The following is a 26,845-nucleotide window of genomic DNA, read 5'->3' as shown; positions in this document are numbered from 1 at the left end:
TTAGGACCCGCCTTGCATAATATGCAGGCAACTTTTTTTTGGACTTATTTTAATTGTTGCTGGTATGAGGAGAATCTCTAAGAAGGCCATATGAGATGTGTCACTGGAAAAGTGCAAAATATGCCATATGGAGATAATTATTACTGAGCATATCTCTCAGTATCCATATGAGGTAGGAAACTCTTGAATCTTTTTACAGACTTGACTGATGTGTGTTCCGGCGTAAAAGTCAAGCGCCAGCACGACTGTCAGGAATGGTAAACCCGAGCGGGCTGTAAAGAAGACGTCAGCCCATAGTACACTGACCGACACCTCTTTAAGACGACACCAAGACAGCAGGAGCCGCTAGGCAAAGAGAACATAAGCGCTGCACCACCTGGCCCCAACCCAGTTGAAGACTAGCCAATCTACGAGCTCCACAGCAGCATCTTAGGAACTGTATTGTTTCACTTGTATCAGGAGTTGTGCATACAAAGGGTACTTCCTAATTTAGTCTGTCGCCCATTGCTTGCGACACACCATTGAAAATTCTCACAGTTAAGTATTGTTGTTTATCTTATTGTAATAAAAATTCATTAATACGATTTGCTTGAACTGTTGTCTAGCAACCCGAGAAAGCAGGTTTCTTAGGCACCCCATATTCGACAAGTAGGCAGGGCACAACAATGTTCTTCCCAACTGAGATTGGCATCAATATGTATTCCTAAGAGTTTGACACATTTATTTTCTATCCTAACACGCTTTTGAGTTTTGTCTGGATTACAGACAAGTTTACTGGCTGCAAACCAGTTCAATGCAGAGTCAAGAGTTTCTTGTGAGACCTTATTAAGGCTTGCGATGTCATGATGTGAAGAAAGTCAAGTTGTATCATCAGCACAGCAGATTACAGACTGTGATACACAATCAGGCAGGTCATTGATAGCCACAATGAAAAAGGAGGAGCCAAAGACTGAGTCCTGTGGTACGCCTGAGCCAATTTCTACTAAGTGGGAATGTCTATTTCTAGTCAAAAGCTTTTCTTAAATCACAAAATACAAGTGACAATCTTCTTATTTTCGAAAGCAGTTAAAGTTTGGTCAACAATTTCTAGAACAGCTGCAGTGGTGTTTTTACCTGGCCGAAATCCATACCAATTGGTGCATAAAAGAGCACTTTTTCACAGTAATTACTTAATTGGATGTACCTGAGTGATACAAATATTTTTTAAAGTATTGGAGTAATGAGAACTGATCAATAGTTCTGGGGGAGTAGTGTATCACCCTTTTTGTAAATGGGGATAACTTGAAATTTTGAGCAAATCAGGAATACTCTGTAATCTAAACATTTATTAAAAATGAAACTTTGTTATTCACCTATCAAGTGAACTGTTCTTTCAACAACATAATTGGACATCCAGTAGCAGTCCATACTTTTGGAACTGGACAATTTGGAAACAGTTTTACAGACCTCATCAGGAGTCATTTTGTCCCAACGAAATATAGGTCTTTCACACAATTGGGGACTGAGTAGATTCCTTGAAGTATCCAAGGTCTTAATTTCACCTCTTAGTTCTCTGACTGACATGACAAAATAGTCATTCATATCCCATGGATCAAGCAGAGTTTGACATACTTGGCAGGAAGAATTATCTTGTCTAATAACTTCCAACACTGCCCTGCACTTACTTGAAGCACCTTCTGTGTACCTTTCACATGCTGCTTTTTTGGCCTGTCTGGGCTTGACTTTGTAATGTTTTTACTCCTAAGGTATTCACTGTAGACTCTCCTCCTCCTCTTGGTTATCCTCATTTTGTGCATTCAATACAGTACAAGCATGTTTTCTATAATTTCTGTGAATTCTTTTGTATACCAAATTAATTTTGTGTTTTTAAGTTTAGGTCTACCTGGGGAACTAACTTAGTAATGGGGAACACGAATACCGTAAGTCTGTACTTTTTAAAGACATCACCAACACCATTTTCAACTCCAGCTTTTCCTATTTGACACTCTATACAGAGACCCAATTTGTGCTCTTTAACTTGTGAATAAACATAACATGCTCCTCTCTCTGACCTCTCACCCATGTCACATTAGATTTACTGTTGTACATTGGATGCTTGTGATAAACTGTTAAAAGTAAAGGATCATGGTCTACGAGAACTCCATCAGCCAGGCTAGTCACATATTCCTCTCTTTGTAAACAAACAATAATATTGTCTAGACATGCTTCATTATGAGTAGGAGAAGTGTGTGTGCAATGCAGGTTTAAAAGATCTTAAAATATTTAATAATGTTCTAGAATCTTGTTGCTTTGAGTCTCCCTTTGTTTTAAGTTAAGAAGTTTTGTAACCATTCACTCAAACTGTTCAAAATATACATATCCTTGAGGGATGAAACTCAAATTCATTTTCTGTTAGCCAACATTCTGCCACACGTATCACATCTGTATTCTTAATGCTACAAAAATGTTCCAAACCTAGTATTTTATTTCTTATATAACAGATATTAACCTAAAGCAACGTAAATATTTGATCACTGTTTTATTCCTCAGTTGTATAATCACATGATATGTCTGAATTATAAGAACTGTAGCTGTCTATGTTGGAACTAAAGGAATGTCTATCTCTGGTAAAAAGCATTTCCTTCATTGCCCTTGATAGAAGTCGGTGCTGAAATTAAATCACTTTTGTCTTTCAATGGTGTAATTTGATTTGTGTATTGCAGTGTGTTTGTTTTCATACGAACTATCTCCGTGATCTTACCTTCTCAGTTGGTTAATGTGAAAACCATGTGTTGTATGGAATCTTTTCCCTAGTGTACTTATGTTGACATATGTTGCATTTTTAAAGTCCCTGCATAGATATTGCAATGCTTTATTCATTTTTCCATTTCCTTATTCACACAGGACCAATTGTGTAGGTCATGGTGATGAGATATAGAAAATACAATCACATTCGTATTTCTAAACTCGTGCAGCTCCATTTAAGGGTAGGTACAAGATCTTTTGCCTCATTTTTTCCTGTCATTTTTACCCTGAAGAAAGACAAAAAAATCATTAATATTTAGCCCTGAGATTTTTTCGTGATTGACTCTAGTTGCTGCCTTGAGATTTGCTCCTGGTGTTACCAAAGTGCTGATCTCTTGTTTACTTGCACTTCACAATCCAGAAACTATTCCTCCCCTTGCCTATCAGTGTAAATGTCAATTTTATATGTAGGCCTACTTTTTTGCGGGAAGATTACTGTTATTTGGTCTATAGCTACAGGTACCAGTGTCGTCTTGAGTCGTATTTTCCACATTGTTTTTTGTGCCAGCAAGAGATGATAATACCGTAGGAGAATTTCTGATAGTCGGTAGATGTCTCTTGTTCACATACCCTTAATGTTGGTTGTTTTTCTGTGGCAGAATATGCTCCTGTCTCACCATGTTTGTGCTGTCTTCAATCATGTCATGCGGTATCACATTGTTCACAGCTTTTGCATAGTCCATATTAGAAATTATTTGAGATCAGCTGTCATTCACTAAGTTTCCTTCAGCAGTTTTCACTTTATATCTGCCTTTTTGATGTCATTATACAAGTAATCCTTACCTGTTGCACACCGAAAAACTAGACAATCTGGCGCACATTTAAGGGCACAGGAATTCAGTAATTGTTACAATGGGAAAGTAATCTAAAAGCAAATGACTTCTGTTCATTCATTTTAGTTGCCCATAAAGCTGCATTCTTTGAAAATTCATTTACCCACATGCACTTGATTTCAGGATACTGTACTTAAATCCCACCCTCACACACTTTCTGGACATCACCAATAATCAAATTCACAAGCACAATGTCAATCAAGACCACAGCTAAGACAGATCACAGGATCATTTGTTAGTTGATTTGTTGATTGTCAGTTTTGTAAACCATACAGACTTGGTTTTTTTTGTGGGCACCGTATTTGTGAGCTCAGTTATCAGCAGCATCCACATGGTGCCTGAGGATGTGATTTACGCATCCCAAAATCAATGGCATGCGAGTTATTAATTTTTTCATAACACATCTATAGGCAAGTGAACTGACCAAAGTGAAGAGAAGTATTAATGCTGAGCTGTTACACTGTCATCTTGTTATCTTGTTATGGAATCTGCAGCAAAATAAAAGTAATACTGCATGTAAGACCAATCAGCAAACTTGTTTGTTGAGGTTTTAATAAAATATTAATGCAGCTATACAGTGTTTGTGGAGATGATATATAACCAAATGCACTGTTTTTGGACACATTCTGCTTCAACCTGTCCTACAAGTATGGTCACTTAAATGCTCAACATTGGCACGTTGACTGCTGTCTAGTAGCGTGCACTGTTGAGCTGAGCAGCATGCGTGCATGCAAGCCCGCCCACCCGCACGCACGCGCAGTGACAGTTTGGGCTAACATTGAGTACAACATACAATGCCAACTCCTACATATGGAGAGTAGTCTGAACAGCATCTAATGCATCACAATATTTAGAGCCTGACAGACCCCTCCTTCTGACAAGTCAACATGCAATATTTTAGGAAGAAATGTCTGGTTGCACATGACAATATGAAAATCTTCATAAATACATGAGGCACTTTTTGTTTCACAAGTTGCGACATATTCACAATAAAGTCCCACAGTGATCCATGGAATATTTGTTTTATTAAAATACAGTCATGGACCACAAAAGTTTATAAACCATGTATAGACAGGCAATGACAATTATGTAGTACACTGGATTTACACAGGTCTAAAGATGGTCATCACTGACTGAAATTATTTATCTGATTAATGAACTTTTGTGGCCCATGACTAGATTTGCAATAAAAATAAATACCTCTTGTTTCCCTGGCCTGTATGTCCGTCTGATTTATAAGCTTCGATGTGGTTTATCAACATCTGACAGTATTTCAACAACAACTGTTGCCATTTAGTGGACTCTCAAACAAACTGCAGGGAAGAATATTCTGCAGGAATATATTAACATCCTTTGGTCTCAAGCCACAATGTTTAGAGGACAAAATTGCAACAAATAGAGGCTTCACACCAATATTCTCAAAAACAGAACATATGGATAGGGACACACTAATTACTTTCCTAGTGGAAGGCAATCTACATCTAACCTGATGCTGATCATCATGCATACTGTGCTGTTAAACATAAATCCCAAAATTCAGACACTAAATGGGGATAAATGAAAAACAGTTAGGCACGTTATCATTCCACAATTTCTGTTCTGATCTTTTGATTTGTGCATTTGCCAAGATGCAAGTGATTCAAAATGTAAAACAAAACAATAGATTTCAATTTTATCACTTTGCATCAAAGACAGATACATACCTACATACGCAACATAAATGCCTCCATTTTTACGAACCAACTGATAAGTTCCAACCTGAGAATAGAAATATGTGTAAGTATCAAAAATTTTCGCAGCACAAACAGAAATGATATTAACACAAAATTACTTCAAAAGCACAAAATTAATATTCTTTTGTGACAAGGAAAAAACACAGATTAGTCAATAGTCTGGAAAGTCCATTTCAATTATTAATAGAGCGTTGTATGCATTTCTGCCTTAACTAAATTACATGTAACAGACAGAAAAATTAAGATGTTTGTTTCTTCAGTCACACATTTTGATCACTTCTTGTGGCAACAAACAACAATGAAAAAGATTAGTGAATGAAGTTATTTTTGTTGACAGTAGCAGTAATTTGCACTTAACATTAAAGCAAATGTACACAGTTTTCATTGACAACTTTCTTACAGATGTTCACTACTAGTGAGATAGTGCCTACAGCCTTCAATAAACTTTCAAAGATCAAGTTATTACTAGAAGATCATCATCATATGGATTAAAAATTGCAGAGCTACTGCTCATGGATGAAACCTGGGAAAAGCAAGTGAACACAACACACAGTATCACATCTTGTGATGTTTTGTGTTTAGACGTGCGACACACAGTTGGATCATGGATAATCTCACACAGTATTACTATTGTCTACACTAACCCATTGTAACTCACGATCACTATCCCACTGTAATCACAGTGGGAAGAACCTTCACATGTGATTTAACTTCTCTAATTTTGTTTGGTCTTGGCTCTTCTGGCAATTTCCACTGGCATGATTGGGCCTTTGTTTCAACATACCCATGCTTCATCACCTGTTCTAACCTTCTTTATAAGTTCTGGATTGTTGTCTACTTGATTCAGCAATTTCTGAATGATGTATACATGATGATGATGATGATTCCAAAATTGAATTTCAAACACAAACTTTGTTGCTACACCTTTCATGTCCAAAACATCTGAAAAAGTTGCTTGGCATGAGCCAAAGGGTATGCCGACATCATTAGTAACCTCTCTGATGGTGATTCCACAATTTTCCAGAACCATTTTGTTTACTTCTTACACATTGCAAGTAATTGATGTGCTAGAGCATCCAGGTGGTCATCATCTTCAAAGCCGTCTTGACCCTGTTTGAAACGTTTATACCACTCGTCAACTCTGTCTTTCTCATAACAGGTTCACCACAAGCCACAGTCAACATTTTGAATGTGGTGCTGTACTCCATTCCATTTTTCCAAGCAAAATTTAATGTCAATTCTTAGATCCATCTTTCTCAAAATTAAAAATTCACCAAGCACTAGAAAACACTTATACTCTTTTTGACTGTCAATGATAAACTAAATAATCGAAGCAGCTGAAAATGCAAACATACATCAGAAACATGACTACCAACAATATAAAAAAGATTTCAAAATATGATGTATAAAGACTGCAAATTTAAAAAATTCCTGTTCCTTTTCTATTACACTTCATATGACAGCCAGCAGTAATTATACGATGCAGTTACATAATGCATAGAAAACATGTTTGGTGAGTCTGAGATTTGATTAACTATTATGAACACTTAACAGCATAAAGTGCTTGCAGAAAATTGCTGCCAGCGTCCAAATGGTATTGTTCTGGATTACACTGAGAACATGTGAAAAGAAATTATTATCTGAAATATTATGCAAAAATAGACTTGTTTGTTTTCTAGACTTATTCCACGAAGACCAAAACTCTTTCTGAAAATTAAATATGCTAGTGTTACCTACAGATACACAATGCAGGCCCTTAACATTGAATTTTTTGCTGGTCGTAATTCTAGTTCAATGTTCAACCTGCAGGCTTTCTACATTAATGGGCCGAAGTTAAGCTGCAACACTGGGGTAGGTAGTATTACTGTTAAAGAGGATGAGACCACCTTAACCAACAGCACACAGGTAGCCAATGTATTTAATAATCACTTCTTAAGTGTAGGAGAAAAAATTGGTGAGAATAGTTCAAAAGAAAAAGCCAGGCAGTACATGGAAGAGTCAGTTTTGAAAAAATTTAGTCAAATTAAGTTTCATCTAACAACCTCTTGTGAAATCAGGAAAATTATTAAATCTTTGAAAAATAAATGTTCTGTTGCAGTAGATGACATCTCTAACAAGCTATTAAAACAATGTGGAGCAATTACAGCTGATGTTTTGAGTCACATATGTAATCCATCACTGACTCAGGGTATTTTTCCAGACAGGTTAAAATATGCCATTGTCAGGTCTCTCTACAAAAAGGGGGAAACCACAGATGTCGATAATTACTGGCCAGTATCCTTTCTTACAGCATTTTCAAAAATCTTTGAGAAAGTAATGTACTCGAGAACGGTTAGCCATCTCAACAGTAATGGGATTCTTAGTAATCACAGTTCGGATTTCAGAAATGTTGTTCCACTGAGACAGCAATATACAATTTCACTGTCCACATAACAGAGTCTTTAAATAGTAAAATGTCATCAGTAGGAATATTCTGTGACTTATCCAAAGCATTTGATTGTGTGAACCATGACATTATGTTAAGAGAAATTACAATTCTATGCTATACATGGAACAGCATATGAGTGGTTTAAGTCATATCTACATAACAGGAAGCAGAAAGTCTCTTTATACACTTCAAGTGATTCAAAGGAGTTTGCTACTTCATTTAACTCGGGTGAAATTACATTAGGTGTACCACAAGGTTCGATCATCGGTCCCCTTCTGTTCTTGATATATGTGAATGACCTCCCTTCTTATGTGAAACAAGATGCTGATCTGACAGTTTCCTGATGATACAAGCATAATTATTAATCCAGTAAAGGAAAGTCTGATAGAAAATGATACAAATAAGCTCTTTGGAAAAGTTATTAATTGGTTTTCTGCGAATGGGCTTGCTCTGAACTTTGAAAAAACACAATACATTCAATTTTCTGCTGCAAAAAGTGTAATTCCTTCAATAAACTTAACACATCAAAAGAAGTCAGCAGCCACAGTAGAGCATACTAAGTTTTTGGGTGTACATATAGATGAGAATCTTAATTGGAAAATTCATATTTTGGATCTCCTAAAGCGACTACGTTCAGCAACTTTTGCAATCAGAGTAATTGCTAATTTTGAGGATGTAAAAATTAGTAAGCTAACATACTTTGCATACTTCCACTCTCTGATGTCAAACGGAATAATATTCTGGGGCAACTCAACACTTAGTCAAAAGGTATTCACTGCTCAAAAAGAAGTAGTTAAAATAAAATGTGAGGTTCATAGTCACACATCTTGTAGGCATCTGTTTAAAAGGTTAGGAATTCTTACAACTGCTTCACAGTACATTTACTCAGTAATGAATTTTTTTCTCAACAACATGGACCAGTTAAAAATCAACAGCAACATTCATGATTACAATACCAGAAAAAAAGAAAGACCTACACTATCCTTTACTTAACCTATCTTTGGCACAGAAAGGGGTAAAATATGCTGCTGTAAAACTTTCTGATAAATTACCAGATGAAATAAAGTGTCACAGACAGCAGTAATAGTTCCGAAAACACATTGAAATCATACCTCCTTGACAACTCCTATACCATAGATGAATTCTTGAATATGAGTAAATAAATCTGGAGATATAATATATGCATTTAGTGCCATTTAAGGCAATGGGATAGATAACAGAAATATTTAGGTATAACACTATAATGTAAAAACTTGTTTCCTGTGAGCATTTCTTGTGCATTTGACACGTTCCACATCATAACGGTTTTTCCATGCTATTGATCAATGGAACACGTAACTAACTTTTTTATCCCTTGACATAAGGGACAGCTACTATATGGAAAACATTGACCTATTTCAATGACAGGCAGTTAATTTTCCACAATAGATGTTTCTAGACTGTAAACGAATGATTGTCAGTAAGTTGCGGCAAGTACAATAAAACTTGTAGCAACATTTGCTGTTAGAATACCCATGGAATGGCACTGACTTCTGCAAGAAACATAATAATAATAATAATAATAATAATAATAATAACTGCATCAGAGTCTAGTAAAACAAAAGTTGATTAAGCAGTCTACACAACAGCAACAGCATGACCCCAAGACATTTTGTAATGATAATATTACTGAATTCTGGACAAGAGACTCTATACTCAATGGCACACAGATTTTTAAACACTTTATTACTGATTGGTGACCACCCAAAAGTAATACTTGTAAAAGTGAACAGATCACTTGGCATTAGTTTTGAAAAACAGATAACTGTAATGTTTATTTCACATTATCAATTGGGAAATCTCTTCTTGAATGTTGTGTTGACAATTTATCAGATGATAAATGCCATAAAAGCATTCAAAGACACAATCTTCTACCCCATTATATTTAATAGAAGACCCTTTGGAGCATGTACATTTATTTCCCCTAATAACAGAACGAACTTAGATTACATTTCCAAAAATGCATCTGGGCATAGTTAATGCCCAGGGAATGCCTGAATGAAAAGGATATATGATGATTATCTAAAGTCACACACTCTATTATTCTTACTTATAGCATTACACCACACCATACTTTTTCCTCAAAGTAAAGTTAATCTTCAGTTTTTAATACACACAAAAAAATAAATTTAAGCATGGAGATTTGAGCCCATGATATCCTGGTCATTAAGTAAGTGATCTGATTGCTGTGTCAACTGTCCAGTTGAAAGTAGTAAATGACTGAAACATGATTACTACTGACTGATTTTTTCCAAAAAGCAAGTGACCTAAAAACTTTAAATGTAGACTTTTTGAGACTACACTGCTTAACTTCATTGTATGATCACCTTACCTGAAGGTTAACATCATTCAGGAGTAATCTCACCAATTATTCTATAATAGCCAATGACTGTAAACAATTCAGGGTCAGATACCTGAACCACCTGGCTTTGAGTCCAGCCACTTTATCCATGCGCCATGCCTGATTGTCAACAGGCTATTTGTGACTGCATTACTACACTTGTGCTGGAAGGGAATTTGACAGCATCAGAGGCTGTAGCACAGTATGACATTCCTGTGTGCACTGCACAATGAGAGAGAAAGCAATATAGTGATACTGGAAAATCCAGTAGATTTGTACGAACTGGAAATTGGCATCATCAGCACCAGTCAAGGATAATGAACTTAAAACACAGCATGGCAATTGTTTTTTAGTTCAATGCAGTTTTTTTACACTTTTTACACAGTACTGTGTTTCCTCAGTTATTCGGCACAGTTTAGCTCTGGCTTCATGACGCTGCGTGTAAAAAAAAAAAGTGGCCCTAAAGTGGAAGTTTTGTGGTAATTGATTCCACCAAGTTTTGTTTGTTGCAGAAAATTTCTAGTATGGCTTACGGACTTTAATATTTTCCAGTGAATCAGTATTTTTCACACCAAATTATGGTCCACTAAGACTATGTAGACCAATAGTGTCCAATCTGCTACAAATATATCCAAGAGTCATTTCACAATGACTACATGTGCACGCACACAAACACTCTGAGATAATTTGGATATATATGAGGCAAATTGGACAATTGGACACCATTAGTCTACGTACTCATACTGGGCAATTATTTGGTGTGTGGAAAGTATCCAAGGTTAATATTAAATTCTGCCAGACACAATGCATATTTATATTTTTAGTGTGTGTGTGTGTGTGTGTGTGTGTGTGTGTGTGTGTGTGTGTGTGTGTGTGTGTGTACTTGTGGACTTGGACTTGGGGTGCTTCAAAGGTAACTATATCCTGAGGGATTCGTGTTTCCAGCAAGATCAATCTCCAAAAACATGTCAGCTATGGTGCAGGTGTATTTGAAGAACAAAGTGAGATTCTCTTCTGGATTGGCCTCATTGCCACTGAATACAAATGGGCAGAGACCTTCTCTGTCACGGTCTGTCAGTGGAACTGAGTAAGTTCAGAATCTTCTAGAACAATATTGCTTGTCAGGAACTTCAATTCTAGAGCTATTTCATGAAGTTCTCCTGTTTAAAAGAAGCAATTTATTGGTTTTAATGCACATTTAGTGTATAAATAAACTGTGTCCAGCTGGGTGAGTGTTATCTGCTGTCAGGTAGAGATTTTGAGACACCACTGCAGAGACGCCCCAAGGCAGACACAGCCACCTCAGTACAGACCACCATTGTACCATTTCTGGCATTGATAGCAACTGAACCTTGCATTTGATACCAACTGCAGGAACTAACATGCAGCACACTAACACCATCAACTTGCAGCTGGACAAATCACAGATGTTGTCTGCTGCTTGGCTTAAGTGCAATTATACTGTCTACAGTTCTTCCATTGTGTGTTTCTGTTAGCAATTTACTGTCATCATTTGTAGCCAATTGGGTGATAATGCCCAGCAATCAATGACAACTGCTCCATCTGATCATTTTTTTCCCCACATATTTCACAACTTTGATATTGTGATTGGGTTGAGACCTAATACTACAGCTTAAATTGCTGCAAATGAAATGAGCAGCTGTCATGTTCATAATGTTGCTTTTTTCCTATAACACATTGTTGTTTCCAATGCTGCTGTTAGTATGGGACCTAATAGCATGGCTTACAATGCTGTGAGTGGGACAAAACATTAGCTAACATCATTGACGAAGCATAGGGAATTAAAAATGAGCAATGTGATTAACTATCTGTATCTGATTACTTCTATCTTCACTGTGACAACATTGTGCATGTTATATCCTAGCCAGTAATGCCAACCGAGCCCGCTGCCAAAAGGTTGGCAGCATCAAAGTCCGGACGCCGTCCGCATAAGCAGCGCCAGCGATACAGGAAATCGCCGCAAGTCTGCGCGCGCCACCACTGGCTTCTGGCTTCTTAAGCGCTGGAGTCGCGAGCGCTAGGACAGTTCTGTATCCGCCGCTCAGTTGTATACTCGCCACCGATTTGTGTACTTGCTAGTCAGTTGTGTGTTCATCGCAGCAGAGTTGTTGTTTGTCGTCAGCCGACGCTGACCTAGCCGCTCCGACTCGAACTAGACAGATCTCTGTAGACACGGAGTTCACTACTGTTTCTGTATCTTCGTTAATAAAGATAAGTACTGACTTTTATTTAATCAGAGTGTTTGGGTTTTCATCTTTCTGTTCACTGTTCCAGCGGACCGGTCGGCCCGCTATTAAAAGTGTGGCGGTGACTTCGTAAGCCGTTTCTACAGCGAATTGCTTGTCGCTACAAACACCGCCACAAAAGTGCATGTGGTATTTGAATGGCTGTAGCTCTATCAATTCCCTGAACAACCACGGCAGTCTTGTCTCATAGTAATCAGTTGATGCCATACGTCCACTCACGTGCCAGATAAATTAGCAAGACAGAAGCAAATATCCTTATACAGGACAAACTGGTACAGGACCTACCTGAACTACTCCAGGTTGATGTCCTCAGTCTGGAGGAATTGCTAGCCAATGTATGAGAGGTTTCAAAATGAGACGGACAGCCCAGATGTCAATTCTGCTGCCCTGAGACACTGTTTCTGCACCATTAGCCTCCAGCCATGCTCTCCAGATGCTACTGGCTAGCCCAATGCACGAGCTCCATTCCTGTCCAGAATGATCTCACCACCACAACCGTGAGGTCGCCCCACTGCCAGGCCTCTTGTACGACACATGGATGTTAGAATCACCTAGCCTCCACTTTTCACAGCACCAAAAGGAGGGCTGCATTGTTGTCATCAGCAATGCAAGTCAACACTGTTCACACAATGCCTACGACCCTTACTGTGTCAGTTACCAGATTCTGTTCCAATAGAACATGGGGTTCACAGCAAAGTCCTAATCTGCAACAACCTGTAGAGAGCCGAGTCCCATCCATCCCATCTTGGGCCACACCAATGCTAGGATGTGATTGAACTACTTGTTCAAGCTGAGGGCGATGTAGGATGCTTTACTCACACAAAAATTATCTGTGGTCTGAGGTAATCAACCAAAAATATGTCCATAATATTTGTGGGATTGATTGCTTTAATGTATTCCAATTCTCTGGTGTTAATCCTGTATACATAGTACTGGAAGATGTACCATTGCGCTAAATCAGTGCTATTTGTGCTGTTTTTCCATCCCTGTTCCAGCAAGATTTGGACGAGACAGACGTAGTTTCTGCACACACCACGCTTCAAGTAGCATCCCACATGCAGGAGAACACACCCTGAGCAACAACCACAGTGCCACATGGTGCTAAATTTGCTGTAAGTGGGGCTGCTGTTATTGACACTGTCTTGCCTCTGCAAGTTATGTACCATCACCATGCTTTCTCAGTATTCTTCTGCAGGACAACCTTATAAGACACTGGCCAGCTGCTCTACAGGTAATCAACATTGGAAGCTGACAGTTCTCTACGCGTAACGTCAACTGCTACACACTCCTTCAATTGGAGTATCATTCACTGACCACACAGCACACTCCGTGCTTTATGTCTGCCACATGTATGGCCCACCAGATGGAGCCCAAGGCCTTACATATCACATCCAAACCACTGAGTTATCATAAGTGAATCAACCACAAACTATGTTTGCATACAAACATTTCCCAGCTACATTAGTGACTTTCTTCAGTCATACCATTCTAGGGACATGTTGATAGTTGCTTCACTAACTGCTTCTGTAGTAGCCCTAGTATATCTGTCATTTTCAAATTCTTTAGTACTGCATTTTCTGTTGGAGATTTTGCAGTGTGAGAGTTACAAGTTACTTACTCCTTGATGTTGTATCAATGCAACGAAATTCTCATATGAGTATTCACATACTTGCTATAAAAAGTATAATGATTACAGATCATCTCGTCTGCTCCCTTTGCCCTCTTTCTGTCTAGTGGACAGTGAAACATGTTGTGTTTTGTTTTGTTTCCAGTGTTATGGGGGTTTTAAAACAATGCTTGTGCTATTAACTGAAAACAACTCTGATTCTATTCCGTTCACTTGTAACTATTTCATGTGACTGAAGATTTGACACTATTTGTACATTTATGTGGAATAAATAAACCAAGATTTATACGTGGTTATGATCATTAATGCTCATGGTTCATACAAAACCACAGCTTTCACTAACTCGGATTTTACAGTTACAGGGAAAGCAGGTATAACAGTTGCTCCAGGGCTTTATTAAACTGGTTCAACTACAATGTAGGGTGGTGGCGCCACTACAAGCAACAGACATGTCAGCACACCTTCTGCCTCAGGCACAGCTCTTACAGCGTACCTCCCAGCTGCTTCAATGGGAGCTTGCCCATCCCGACACTGCCCCAGCAGGAACGACACAGCTTCAACCTGACTTGCGATCTGCCTCCCTCACACAGCTGACACTTCCTCCAGATCTCAGCATTCCACAATGATTGTCCCCTGGCCTATCCTGACCCTTCTACCTCCAGCATCTCCTCAGGCTCCAGTGCCATTAACGTCCTCACCACTGGCCCACTCAACAAACCAGTGAACCACAACCCCCCCCCCCCCCCCAGTCACATTCTTTCCTTTGTTTTCGATATCCATGGCACCTGCCCACTCAAACTCTCCCTCTCCATCTTATATTAGTGTTGCTCTGTTCTCTTCTGCGTCTACTGCATGCAGCTCTTCACCTACCGACAGCCCATCCTCTGTTACACCTTCCTTTCCCCCCGTCACTGACACTCAGCCCACAGCCTCGGTGCCTCTGTACCTCTCCTGGGCTCCTTCCTTTCCAGAGTGGGACATGTTGGCTTCATACTCTTGCTTACTTCTCCAACAGAAGACTTCACAGTGTGCATCATGCCTTCTGCAGGAATTCACCCTCTACCGCCCCAGTTTGGTCACCACTCCCAAACACCTCCAGCTATTGTTGCTCCTGTGAACTCTAGGATCTTCCATTCAATGCAGAGTGCCTGGCACTTCTTGTCTTGCCACCCTCCAGGTCACCAGCTGGACTTCCCCCCCCAACTCCTGTTCCTCGGACTTTGAAGTTTCACTACAAGCATGGCTTTGCAAGGTCACAGCATCTTGAGTGACCCCAGGAGTCCCTACTTGACAGCAACCCTGCACGTCTCTTGTTATCTAGGGCAGCTCCTTCCAGTTCTCAAGCAGATGGACCTACCTCCCCACAGGCTGCCAGTGCACTACTTGCCTTTGGCCCTGCTTCCAGGTCCATGTCTCCACCAATGCCGGAACCCACTGCTGGATCCACTGTCCCTGGGAAGCCTCCTCCCTTCAGGTGGCACTTCTTTTCAATGATGGCATTGCCATCTCTCCCTCAGGGACCAAGGAATGCCGTATCCTCGGCTATCATCTATATCACAGCCACAGACAGCAACAAGATGGCTCTGCCATCTTTTCCATAACAAAGAGGGACACTGTAACTTTGGCCAGCACCTACAGTCCAGCCACCAACTACACAGTTTTCTACTGTGAGTTGCTGCCCTTCCAATATGCTAGCAATCCAACCCCAGAAGTTCACACCTCAGCAATCACCAAGGAACCAGGTGGTACTACATCCACCGTAAGCAGTTCTGCACACGACTTGGAGCCTATTGCCTCCCATAAAGTGTCCGAACCATTAAGTTATAAGTGCAACAATCACCATGTCCTTATACAAACATTTCCTGACTCCATCACTGATACTCTATTAGGACAGATCAGAGTAATTAACTTAGGACTATGCTAGCATAAACAATATGTCTTGTATGTTCTAAAAAACTGTTAGTGTGCACTGTGTCATATTAATATCTGAAGCTTCTTTTACTGAACTCAGTTGATGCGTTGTGTTAATAAAGTTCCATTGTTCTTTGGTGATCTGGGTGCATCCATTCTTTACCAGCATGCACCCAACAATGGTACTTAAAGCCTTATGTTTTAGTATCACATTTGGTTGACTACCTTGAAGCCTGTGGCAGGTTGCCCTGAGTCATGTGGTGGTGTACAAACTGGACTGATCTCTCAGAATTTTGTGATTTTTGGAGATGAAGGTCACAATCAACACCCAAACTGTGATAGATATACACCAATTACGCTGAACAGAAGCACTGCTTTCACATCTCACTGGGAACCTTTTTATTTGTACACTGATCTCTGAATATTATTTTCACTTCCTCTAGACACAAAATTGAATGCAGTTATAGCCATTAACACCAACTTTGTGCTATATCAATACTGTAGCCCTCCATTCTGCGTGTCCAGCACATCAGCTATTTTCCAGGAGTTTCTGGATCAGATCAACTTCTGTGCAATATTCATCATTGTTCAAACTGTTTATACAACATAACTGACATAGGAACAAACCAAGAACACCATTTATACAACCTCTGGCAATTATTCATTCTATAAGGAATGGACCTGTGTTGCTACTTACAGAAGTGCATACTTTTTCAACCGAAAGTTAAATAGCCTAGAGCACATCACGAGGAAGAACAGTTTTTGACCAACAGAGGCATACCTCTATCATCCACAACCTCCTCCTGCCCCACAATCTTCTAAAACGACAGGTCATACTAGGCAAATTAAATTAGTACAGGCATTTCAGACCTAACACAGCTACACTTGTTGACCACTAAACTCCCTCAAACTGACTTATTTTGAGTGGATTTCAGAATGAAAAAATGTTTTTTATACTTGCACACATTGCTATGTATGGATGATTCTTACTTTGTTACAGTGTTCCACCATCTTGATGGGCATGTCATGAAGTCATCAAAACCTGTATGCTACAAATGTACAACTGCCAGATTATTTGTATTACAGTGAAAGCCAGCTGACACTGAAATGCAGCCAGCCAGGGTAGCCAAGCGGTTCTAGGTGCTACAGTCTAGAACCGCGTGACCGCTACGGTCGCAGGTTCGAATCCTGCCTGAGGCGTGGATGTGTGTGCTGTAGTTAGGCTTAAGTAGTTCTAAGTTCTAGGGGACTGATGACCTTAGAAGTTAAGTCCCATAGTGCTCAGAGCCATTTGAACCACTGAAGTGCAAAGTGGCTTGTTGTACAGAGCCCCCACCCCCTTTCTAGCTGCTGCTTGAGACATCTTTGGCGTTTCTGTGGTTTGTTACACAAGAGTCTCATACTGTTGTTTGGCTACGCAATGAGTATTTCTGGTTGCCATTCCCTTTAGCCATTGTGCTTCAATAATGGAGAGAGAGTTTCAAGGATCACCAATAGGCAGTGTAATGTATTTATTGCATGTTGAGTACTTACCGTTACACCAATGCCAACAGCCAAGAAAACCAGACCAATTATTATAAACACTATCCCTCGGGCTCTAGCAAAGTCTGGTCCAACTGATGACCTTAGAAGTTAACAAACAACATTAATTAAAAAACAAATCTGAAAAACATCACAAAGTATTTTATTTCATGATTTACTGAGAAATACTTACACTTTCCGACAATGAGGGCACCTTGCAAGAGCATTATTAAGTGTATTAAACTGTAAAGAAAATTGAAGAAACAATAAATTACAATTCAGTACTTACAATGCAAACAACAACTGCATTTAAATCTGGCTCTAGTGTAGCATACAGTTCTACCCTTTGACACAGTGAGGTTGAGATCTATTAAGTTTTGTTTAATACCCTATTTCACTTTTACACATGTGTTCAGTACTCCATTGCACATACGCGTATGTGTATAACAACTTGCACTGTGCTTCTAGGTGGAACATTTTTGAAGTGAAAGGTATGACAGACAATCAAGTCCACCTAAGGGAAGAAACAGAAATGTAAACTACTGCTAGTCACATGAGAGTGCAAACCCTCAAAATTTATCACTGAAGAAAATAGAAACTCGAGTAATTATTTCAACCCATATGATATCTAACCCTCCTTTCATGTTCTGGAGGGTAATTTGGTAAAATCCTGTTTATAGATTCTTACGCAGGTTCCCTCTGCATTATTCCTCTATGAGAGATTGATGCAAATTTAAAGAGGGTATGTAACTTCTAAGCCACTAACATACAAATACACTATGGTCTCACAACACAAACAGGAAACCACTGATGTGCTGCATTTCATGGCTGCAATCACAAAATTTAAACTAAAGAGATATAGTTGTCTTGTATTTATTGGTTGGTATGTAAGTTCATAGAATTTTACCATAAGTTTAACAAATACAACAGATACACATAACAGAGACTTTAGTCATCAATAAAATATTCTTCTTCACTATTTACAACAGTCTGCCAATGCTCAGGTACGTTTTCAATTCTGTAATTTTACAAATAACAGGGCTTTCAGGCAAGGAACTCATCAGCCCATGTTTGGAATGTGTTTTCATCTGGAAAGGAAGTTCCTTGAAGGCTGTTCGACAGAGGGCAGAAAAGGCAAAAAATCTGATGACGCAAGATCAGGTGCATACGGTGGGTGTGGAATGACTTCCCAACCCAGCTCCCATATAGTGTTTCTTGACAGTATACAAAGTCTGCCAGAAAAATGTATACACACTTTAAGGAGCGAAAAGTATTACTTACGCGTTTATTTTACATTTAATAGTTGATCACACATGTTGTACAACCTTCAGTTTAGCACATGGTTACTTTAAATGTTCAAAACGTGCACCGTTGGTGGCCATACACATAACAGAATGATGAGCAGCTGCCACAACTACGTCAGCCAATGTTACAGTGGAGATTGCTGCATATATCACTGTAATCTCGTGGCGAAGCTCCTCCAGCACGCGTAGCTTATGTTGATAGACATTATCCTTCACAGTTCACAGTAGAAGTCCGTAGGCATTAGATGTAGCGACTGGAGGGAACTCAATGGGCCCTCTTTGTCCAATCCAATGCTTGGGAAACTGTCATCTAGAAAAGCTCGTATAGCTAGGTGGTAGTGTGGTGGTGCCCCATCCTGTTGGCAGAAGACCTCTTCATTGGTTCCATAAAACACATGTATACCTGGCAAGACTGATGTGGTAACATTTCCGGGTACATATATCCAGTGGCAGTAGCATCAAAGAAAAAGGGTCCTACTAAGCCCCTAGATGATAGTCCACACCACACGTGAAACCCTCGTAGATTGAGCGCTTTATCCACAAACATGCAGATTTTCTTGTGCACAGTAAACACTGTTATGTGATTCATGGTTCCATTAAGTTTAAATTGTGACTTGTCACCTCACACGACCTTCATCAAAAACTGTTTGTCATCAATTACCATTTGCTGATACCATTTACAAAATGGCATTCGGCAATCAGACTTGTTGTCAACAATCACATACAGTAATTGTGGAATGTAAACTTTCCACTTTGCAGCTTTCAGAATTCTTCGTATGCTTTAACAGCTAACCCCCATTTCACGTGCACATTGCTTAGCAGGATTCTGTGGAGAATTAACAAACGTTTCACCACGAGAGCTGACGAAGCAAGACTTGTAGCTGTACGCCTGTGTTCTGGATCCTCCTAGTGTATACATTTTTTGGTGGACTCTGAAGTAGAATTTGGGCTGGCATTATAGTATCATAGCATCACTTCATGCAGTCTTCCTGGCCATTGTTCTGGGGTTACATCCACAAGATGTCTCAGCTGTTGAGAATAAATGTCAGCAGCAATGATTACATATCAGGGAAGCAATTCATTGTACATCACATAGTCCCTGTTCCATCAGCTGCATAACACTATCTTTCGGGATGCGTGCATGTCTTTGTACAGGGAGTTGCTGCTTTGTTCAGCCTCACCCATCCTTTCTTTTCTTTATTTTAGCATAAAGACATCATTTCTCATCCCCAGTAAAGATACAGGGTAGTAATGGTCAGTGTTGTTCATGAGCAAATTGATAACAAGCAAGCATATGTGCATATACGGATACCTGCTGATTTTTGTCATTTTGGCTTAGAGAATGCTGTACCAATAAACCCGAGTTTTGAACCTTCCCCACTACACACAAATGTCACACAGTGGTGGAATGATCACATTTCATCACATTTGCCATTTCTTGAGTGCACAGCATGGATCATTATGGATTAATGAGTTTAAAGATTCATCATCAAACTCCAAAGTTCTTCCTGAATGTGGACAGTCACCGAAACCAAAATAACCAACCTGAAAATGAGAAAACCATTTTCTTGCTGTACTCTGTCCAATGGTCTTCTCCCTATGCATGGCTTCAATTTTTCTGGCTGCCTCCAGTGCTGTCACCCCTCCAATGAACTCGAACAGAAGAGCGTATCAGAAAAAGTTCCAACCTCTCCACTTAGCATTTCATTTTCTAGTGTCCAAAGTGCCATTCACTACTGTATCTCCAAATAACAGAATGAAAATATGTAAACTCAAATAGCAACAGTGAATTACAAATAAAAAAATCACAATCAATAAATAACTCCATATCTATCAGAATACCAACCTGCAAAACAAAAACACAACAAACCTTATAATATAATATATCGTGGGAGGGTGAGGGTTGTTTCGGGGAGAAGAGCAGACAGCGAGGTCATTGGTCTCATCGGACTGGGGAAGGACAGGGAAGGAAGTCGGCCGTGCCCTTTCAAAGGAACCATCCCAGCATTTGCCTAGAGTGATTTAGGGAAATCAGGGAAAACCTAAATCAGGATGGCCAGATGGTGGGTGCGTGAGTGGGAGGGGGGGATGGGGGGGCAGGGAGATGGATTGCACATACATCGTGAATTTAAAATTTGTAAACATTAAGAAGTCAGCTGGTTCTCCCCTCATGTACATTAAACCTGTCAGGAAAAATTCCTCAAGTGTACTGCACATCTGGAAGAAATTTCCTATGTTATGGCTGAATTACTTGTTCATTAAGATTGTCAAAATTATGGGCTATGTTTTAAGGTGGTATACAAGATACTTAAATATGTTCTCTGAAAAGATTATTTTTACAGGTACTATTCATGAAAGCAGTATAAGGAAGAAAGTTAAGAAAATCAACTGGGTTACTGCATTGTACAATGTCTCCAAGCACAGTGTTATTTACGAAGTCACCAATTTTCTTGTAAAATCTGGCAGAGTTGTTTAAGCCAGGTAGATCAGAAGCAATCTTGTGAAAGTGACCTAAAAAGAACTATTTGTTATTTATGCTCCATATTGCGACTGTCATAGTAAGCACTTTAATGGAACATGGTGGTGGTTGCTGTATCAGTATGCGAGCATATACAAAACTGCCATTAGCTGCTTCTTCCCACTGCCTGCACTACTTCTTTTCACCTTTTCCTGTGCCCCATCTCCCTCTTTCCTTTAACACAGAAACTGCTTGAAACACGCAAAACCTAAGAATCCGTTGTGTTTTCCCCGAGTGTTACAGTCTTCTCAGTGATTTCCACACTTGCACTTAGTGAATAAAAGCCTCTCTTCCACTCTAACATGGTTTTAATTTTCACAGCCAAACCATATTTTTGAGTTCAGTTTTTCCTCTAATAATTACACACACTATACCACCTTACACTTATTGTTTACAACATTAGATAATACATTTATAAATTTAACCATTACGTTTCTATTATTTATGTTTATCTTTCCAAAATTAAGGAAACATGTGAAACTTTAGGTCTGATTTGAATGACTCAACGCCTTACCAGGAAGGTGTCATGACAATGTCCACATGTAACACGGCACATGCCGGGCATCGTTGGCACTGGTGGAGTAACAGGGCTTGGTGCCAGGTTTATTATTCGCTTGCAGTTTGGTCGAGGACAAGCAATACGCTGTGATGAACTCTTGCAAATAAGCAGACAATTGCAGGGGCAGCGTACATACTTTTTTCCAGGTGGTGCATTCCTAATAGGCTGAAAGAAGTGATTAATATTATGTCAACTGTATTAGCAACATTCATGAACTTAAATACAACAAGTCATTGTTTTTTATCCAGTAACAGACTATCTCCAGTGATAAACAAGGTAAATAATTATCATGTATCAAAGATAATATGTTTGTGTGACCATCTTCCACAGCAGCTGTTAAAATCTCTTACTGTAGATTACCCATTTTGAGCTGACTGCAATTTAATTAAAAAAGAATTACACTAGACATGTTTCGCTTTTATTTACAAACCTTCTTCCATGGTTATTCTGCAAATTGGATACTACATTTGTGCATTTTTTATTGTTTTATATTAAAACAGTGTTTTCTTTATAAAGTTGGTCTGCAAGCTACTTACAGTGTTTCTTTACATATTCTGCTCCTTCCCTCCCTGCTAGCAGCGGTTGGCATCGAAAGGCTTCATGTCACATTTGTACTTGGCAGCTTTTGCCATTCTGCAGTATTTCCTGCACTGCATCATTTACACTTCCCTTTCTTGAACTGTTTCTCATTCCATACTGCCGCAGTGTTTATGTCTGTCTGTTTGCCAACGTGTGCGCACGAGAGAGAGAGAGAGAGAGAGAGAGAGAGAGAGAGAGAGAGAGAGAGAGAGAGATTTGTGAAATTTTCTTGTATGGAGGTAGAGACATGAGAGAGATGGGGATGGGTAGATATTTTTTTCCAGGGGGCAGGGGGGTGAGGGGTGGGGTGGGGGGGGGGGGGGGGGGGGGGGAGAGCAAGGATGGGCTTCGACGGCGATTATGGAACAAAATCTGGGAGGAGATGGTAGTGGCAAATGGAGCCTGTGGTTATATTTGTACATTTAATGTTATATTAAGTGGTCAATCAGTTTTAAGTTTCTTGTAAGGTGAGGTGATGTTACTGTTTATCCTTATGATTTCCACGTCTGTTTCTCTGGCTGCAATTTTGTAATCTGGTGTCAAATGTCCTCCTGGTTTGGCCCATCTATCTTCCATCACATGTATTGCATTTCAGGTGGTATATTTCTGATTTCTGATACACATTAGTTTTTTTCCTATTGTTTCTGGGAAGTATTTTTGAATTGAGTTGTCGGTTGGGTGTGCTATTTTTATGCCTTGTTGTTTGAGAGTATTGAATATTCTGTGTGTGTATTTGTGGTTGTATGCCATTGTGTACTATCTTTTACTTTCTGGTTCTTTCACACTTTGTATTGTTTCTACTGTTGTATTTTGTGTATTGGTTTGTGTGATTTTGTCCCTGTGTTGGTGACAACTGGGTGTTTGTTCTTTTCTGTTTCTTGACTTTTTATTCAGCTCTGTTACTAAGTTCTCTTTGTATCCATTTTTGAGGCTGTTTGTATTATGGTATTTATTTCTTTTTGGAACTGTCTGTATCTAGTGATACTGTGTTTAGTCTGTGGAGTATGTATCTAAGTGCTGCCTGCTTATGAGAACTGGGTGGTGTGATGTCTCATTTGTCTGTTGTTGTCAGTTTTCAGTATATGTCAGATGTGTGTTGGTTGTTCTGAATCTTTATGGTGATGTCCAAAAATTTTAACTGTTTTTCCTCTTTCTCTATTGTCAACTATGAGGTTTACTATGTATTTTTTTGTCTATCTGTTCGCTAATGATGTGTTTCAGACCTTTTTGAGTAATTTTAGAAATGAATACAATAATACAAATAGCCTCAAACAATGGATGAAAAGAGAACTTAACAACAAAGCTGAACAAGAAAAATCAAGAAACAGAAAAGAACAAATACCTGGCTGTCACCAACACAAGGACAAAATCACACACAAACCAATACACAAAACTGAAGAATAGAAACTACACAAAGCGTGAAAGAAACAAAGTAAAAGACTGTACATAATGACATACAACCACAAATTCACAACAGAACATCCAATACTTTCAGAGAACAAGGCTTAAAAATAGCACACCACACCAAACCAACAGCTTAATTCAGAAATATTTCCCAAAAACAATAGGAAAATATGATCTGTATCAGAAATCAGGAATATACCAACTGAAATGCAATACATGTGATAGAAGATAGATAGGTCAAACCAGGAGGATATTTGACACTAGATACAAGGAACATGTAAGAGCGTGGAAGTATAGGACAAATCATTCAACTTTTGCAGAACACTTACACCAACATAAAATTACAGCCACAGCCATGGAAATCATAAGGATAAACAACAACAAAAAACACCTCACCTTATAAGAAACTTTAAACTGATTGACCAGTTAATATAACATCAAATGTGCACATATAACCACAGACTCCATTTACCAATACCATCTCCTCCCAGATTCTGTCCTATAAGCACCGTCCAGGTCCATCCCTACCCTTCCCCACACTCTCTGGGGAGGGGGGTGGGGGGCATCAACCCACCCCATTCTCTCACGTCTCTACCTATGTACAAGAAAATTTCACAATTCTCTCTCTCTCTCTCTCTCTCTCTCTCTCTCTCACTCTCTCTCTCTCACTCTCTCTCTCTCACTCACACACACACACACACACACACACACACACACACACACACACACACACACACACACACACACACACACACACAATAGTTTCACAGGTTGCCAACACACACACAACGTGAACGAAAACAGACAGACAGACAGACAAACAAACAAACACTGTGGCAGTGTGGAATGAGAAACAGTTTAAGAAAGTGAAGTGTAAATAATGCAGTGCAGGAAATACTGCAGAATGGCAAAATGTGTCAAGTGCAAATGTGAAATGAAGCCTTTCAGCACCAACCACTGCTAGCAAAAGGGAAAGGAGCAGAACATGTGAAGAAACACTGAAAGCAACTTGCAGACCAACTTTATAAAGAAAACATGGTTTTTAATCTAAAACAATCAAAAATGTACAAATGTATGTATTCAATTTGAAGAATAGCCATGGAAGATTACCTGTAAATAACAGCGAAATGCGTCTTGTATAATTCTTCATAATTAAATTGCAGTCAGCTCAAGAAAGATAACCTATAGTAAAGATTAAGGAAAGAGAGATTGCTACTCACTGTAAAGGTGACACGTTAAGTTGTGGACAGGCACAATTAGAAGACACATTGGCTTTCGACCACAGCCTTCATCAGAAAAAGAGAGAGACATACACACACCATTTATTCACATAAGCAAGTACACCTCACGCACACAACTGCCAACTCTGGCAGCTCAGACCAGAATGCCTGATCTGGGCTGTCGGAGTGCAAGGTCAGGTGTGTGGAAGGTGTGCTTGCTTGAGTGAATGAATGGTATATGTTTCTCTCTCTTTTTCTGAGGAAGGCTGTGGCCGAAAGCTAATGTGTAAGTATCTTAACTGTGCCTGTCTGCAACTTAATGCATCATCTTTACATAAGTGACAATCTATCTTTTCCTTACAAAATATTGATATTCCAATCTGGAGTTTCCATTGTTTGATAAATTAATATAATTCACTTATAGAAAGTGCAATACAAACAATGAAAAGTTGCACCAAAGATATCAAAACCAATTACAACTGATCTGCTGCTGATGTAGCAGTCTTAACACAGACTAAGATGGACGTGAACTATATGTTAAAAACAATCTGATACCTTGGATGATCACAGACTGAAAGAGTCAGCTACAAATCATGAGAGAATTATAATAGATATTAAAACAAGAAGTGCAATAACCAAACAAACCATCAAAAATAAGAATATATTATTAAGTAACAACCACTTTAAAAAAGAAACCAAAAAAATCATTCCAAGACATTTGGAGTATTTAACACTATAGCTATGAAGGGTGTTTTGGGATAACAGGAAAATAAAAAATTTAGTACAATAGAGTTGTACCTATGGACATGAGTCACAACAATATCCCAACTGAAAAGATATCTAAAGAATAAATATTAAACAGAAATTTTAGAGAAAAGGATACTGATTAGTATGATACAAAAGAGAAAAAAACTAAATTGGGCACATTCATAATAACATCTTCAAAAAAAAGCCTTAGAAGGAAAAATTTGGGGGGAAAAAAATTCCAAAGGCAGACCCAGGACATCCTATGTAGTGTTACCAGTGGAATGAACTGCAATAGCTACAACCAAATGGTAAATATTGCTACATCAACAAGTCAAAATATTAAACTATACTGCACAAGATAAAGGATCGACACACACTTCTATCCATTTCATAATAGATCCATAATTTTAAAAAAGTGCTAGTAATGAGACACTAATCAGGACTTCACAATTACTATACTTTTACACTATTCACTCCATTAATGGCAACTATGTTAATAAGCACAAAACATTTTATACTTAACAATATTCAGAAACCTAATCTTCAAAAGCTATTCCTTTCTGTTATTTTAAAATTATGTTGTCCTGCTTTTCAAATTGATATCCAGGTACTGATATTCAAATTCCTTGAAATATGGAGAAAATCAAAGAGGGCCAATCCTTAATGTCTCCTTGTAAGATTCTTTATTCACATTAACTGGCTTTTCAAACTCACAACCGAACAGTTACCACCACAACCTAGAACACGGGTTATGCTACAGATCAATCTTGTCTCCACACTCTGCATTCCATAAAATAACATACAGGACGACAAAAATGGAAAATATTTATAACACTAGTGTGGAGTGAACCTTTGTTACCAAACAGAGCAACAGGCTACATCACAGAAAATACTCGAAACTGTGATTTCAATAGACCAGTCTATTTCTGCAACATATCTGTGCACTTGTATCTCCCACATGCTCTGTCCCGAGTACTTCACTGTGTGCTTGAATGCAACACAAAATGGTGCTCATGATAAAGCAGCCTGT

The 26,845-nt window shown here is 38.9% G+C and overlaps 1 protein-coding gene across 2 annotated transcripts in view; it reads right to left on the bottom strand.

Moving 5' to 3' along the window:
* LOC124788577 (type 2 phosphatidylinositol 4,5-bisphosphate 4-phosphatase) overlaps positions 1–26,845 on the bottom strand; it is a 46,373-nt gene that overhangs the window by 2,375 nt on the left and 17,153 nt on the right. For both annotated transcript variants that reach the window (XM_047255848.1, XM_047255849.1), the window contains exons 3-6: positions 21,821–22,030; positions 17,678–17,727; positions 17,497–17,587; positions 5,321–5,375 (exon numbers count right to left, since the gene is read on the bottom strand). In XM_047255848.1, the coding sequence (XP_047111804.1) occupies positions 5,321–5,375; positions 17,497–17,587; positions 17,678–17,727; positions 21,821–22,030 (406 nt within the window). The remainder of the gene's footprint in view (positions 1–5,320; positions 5,376–17,496; positions 17,588–17,677; positions 17,728–21,820; positions 22,031–26,845) is intronic.

The sequence above is a fragment of the Schistocerca piceifrons genome, chromosome 3 (genome assembly GCF_021461385.2).
Source record: "Schistocerca piceifrons isolate TAMUIC-IGC-003096 chromosome 3, iqSchPice1.1, whole genome shotgun sequence".
NCBI classification, from domain to species: domain Eukaryota; kingdom Metazoa; phylum Arthropoda; class Insecta; order Orthoptera; family Acrididae; genus Schistocerca; species Schistocerca piceifrons.
The sequence above is the reverse complement of the archived record's forward strand: the minus strand, read 5'-3'. Positions and strand labels throughout refer to the sequence as shown.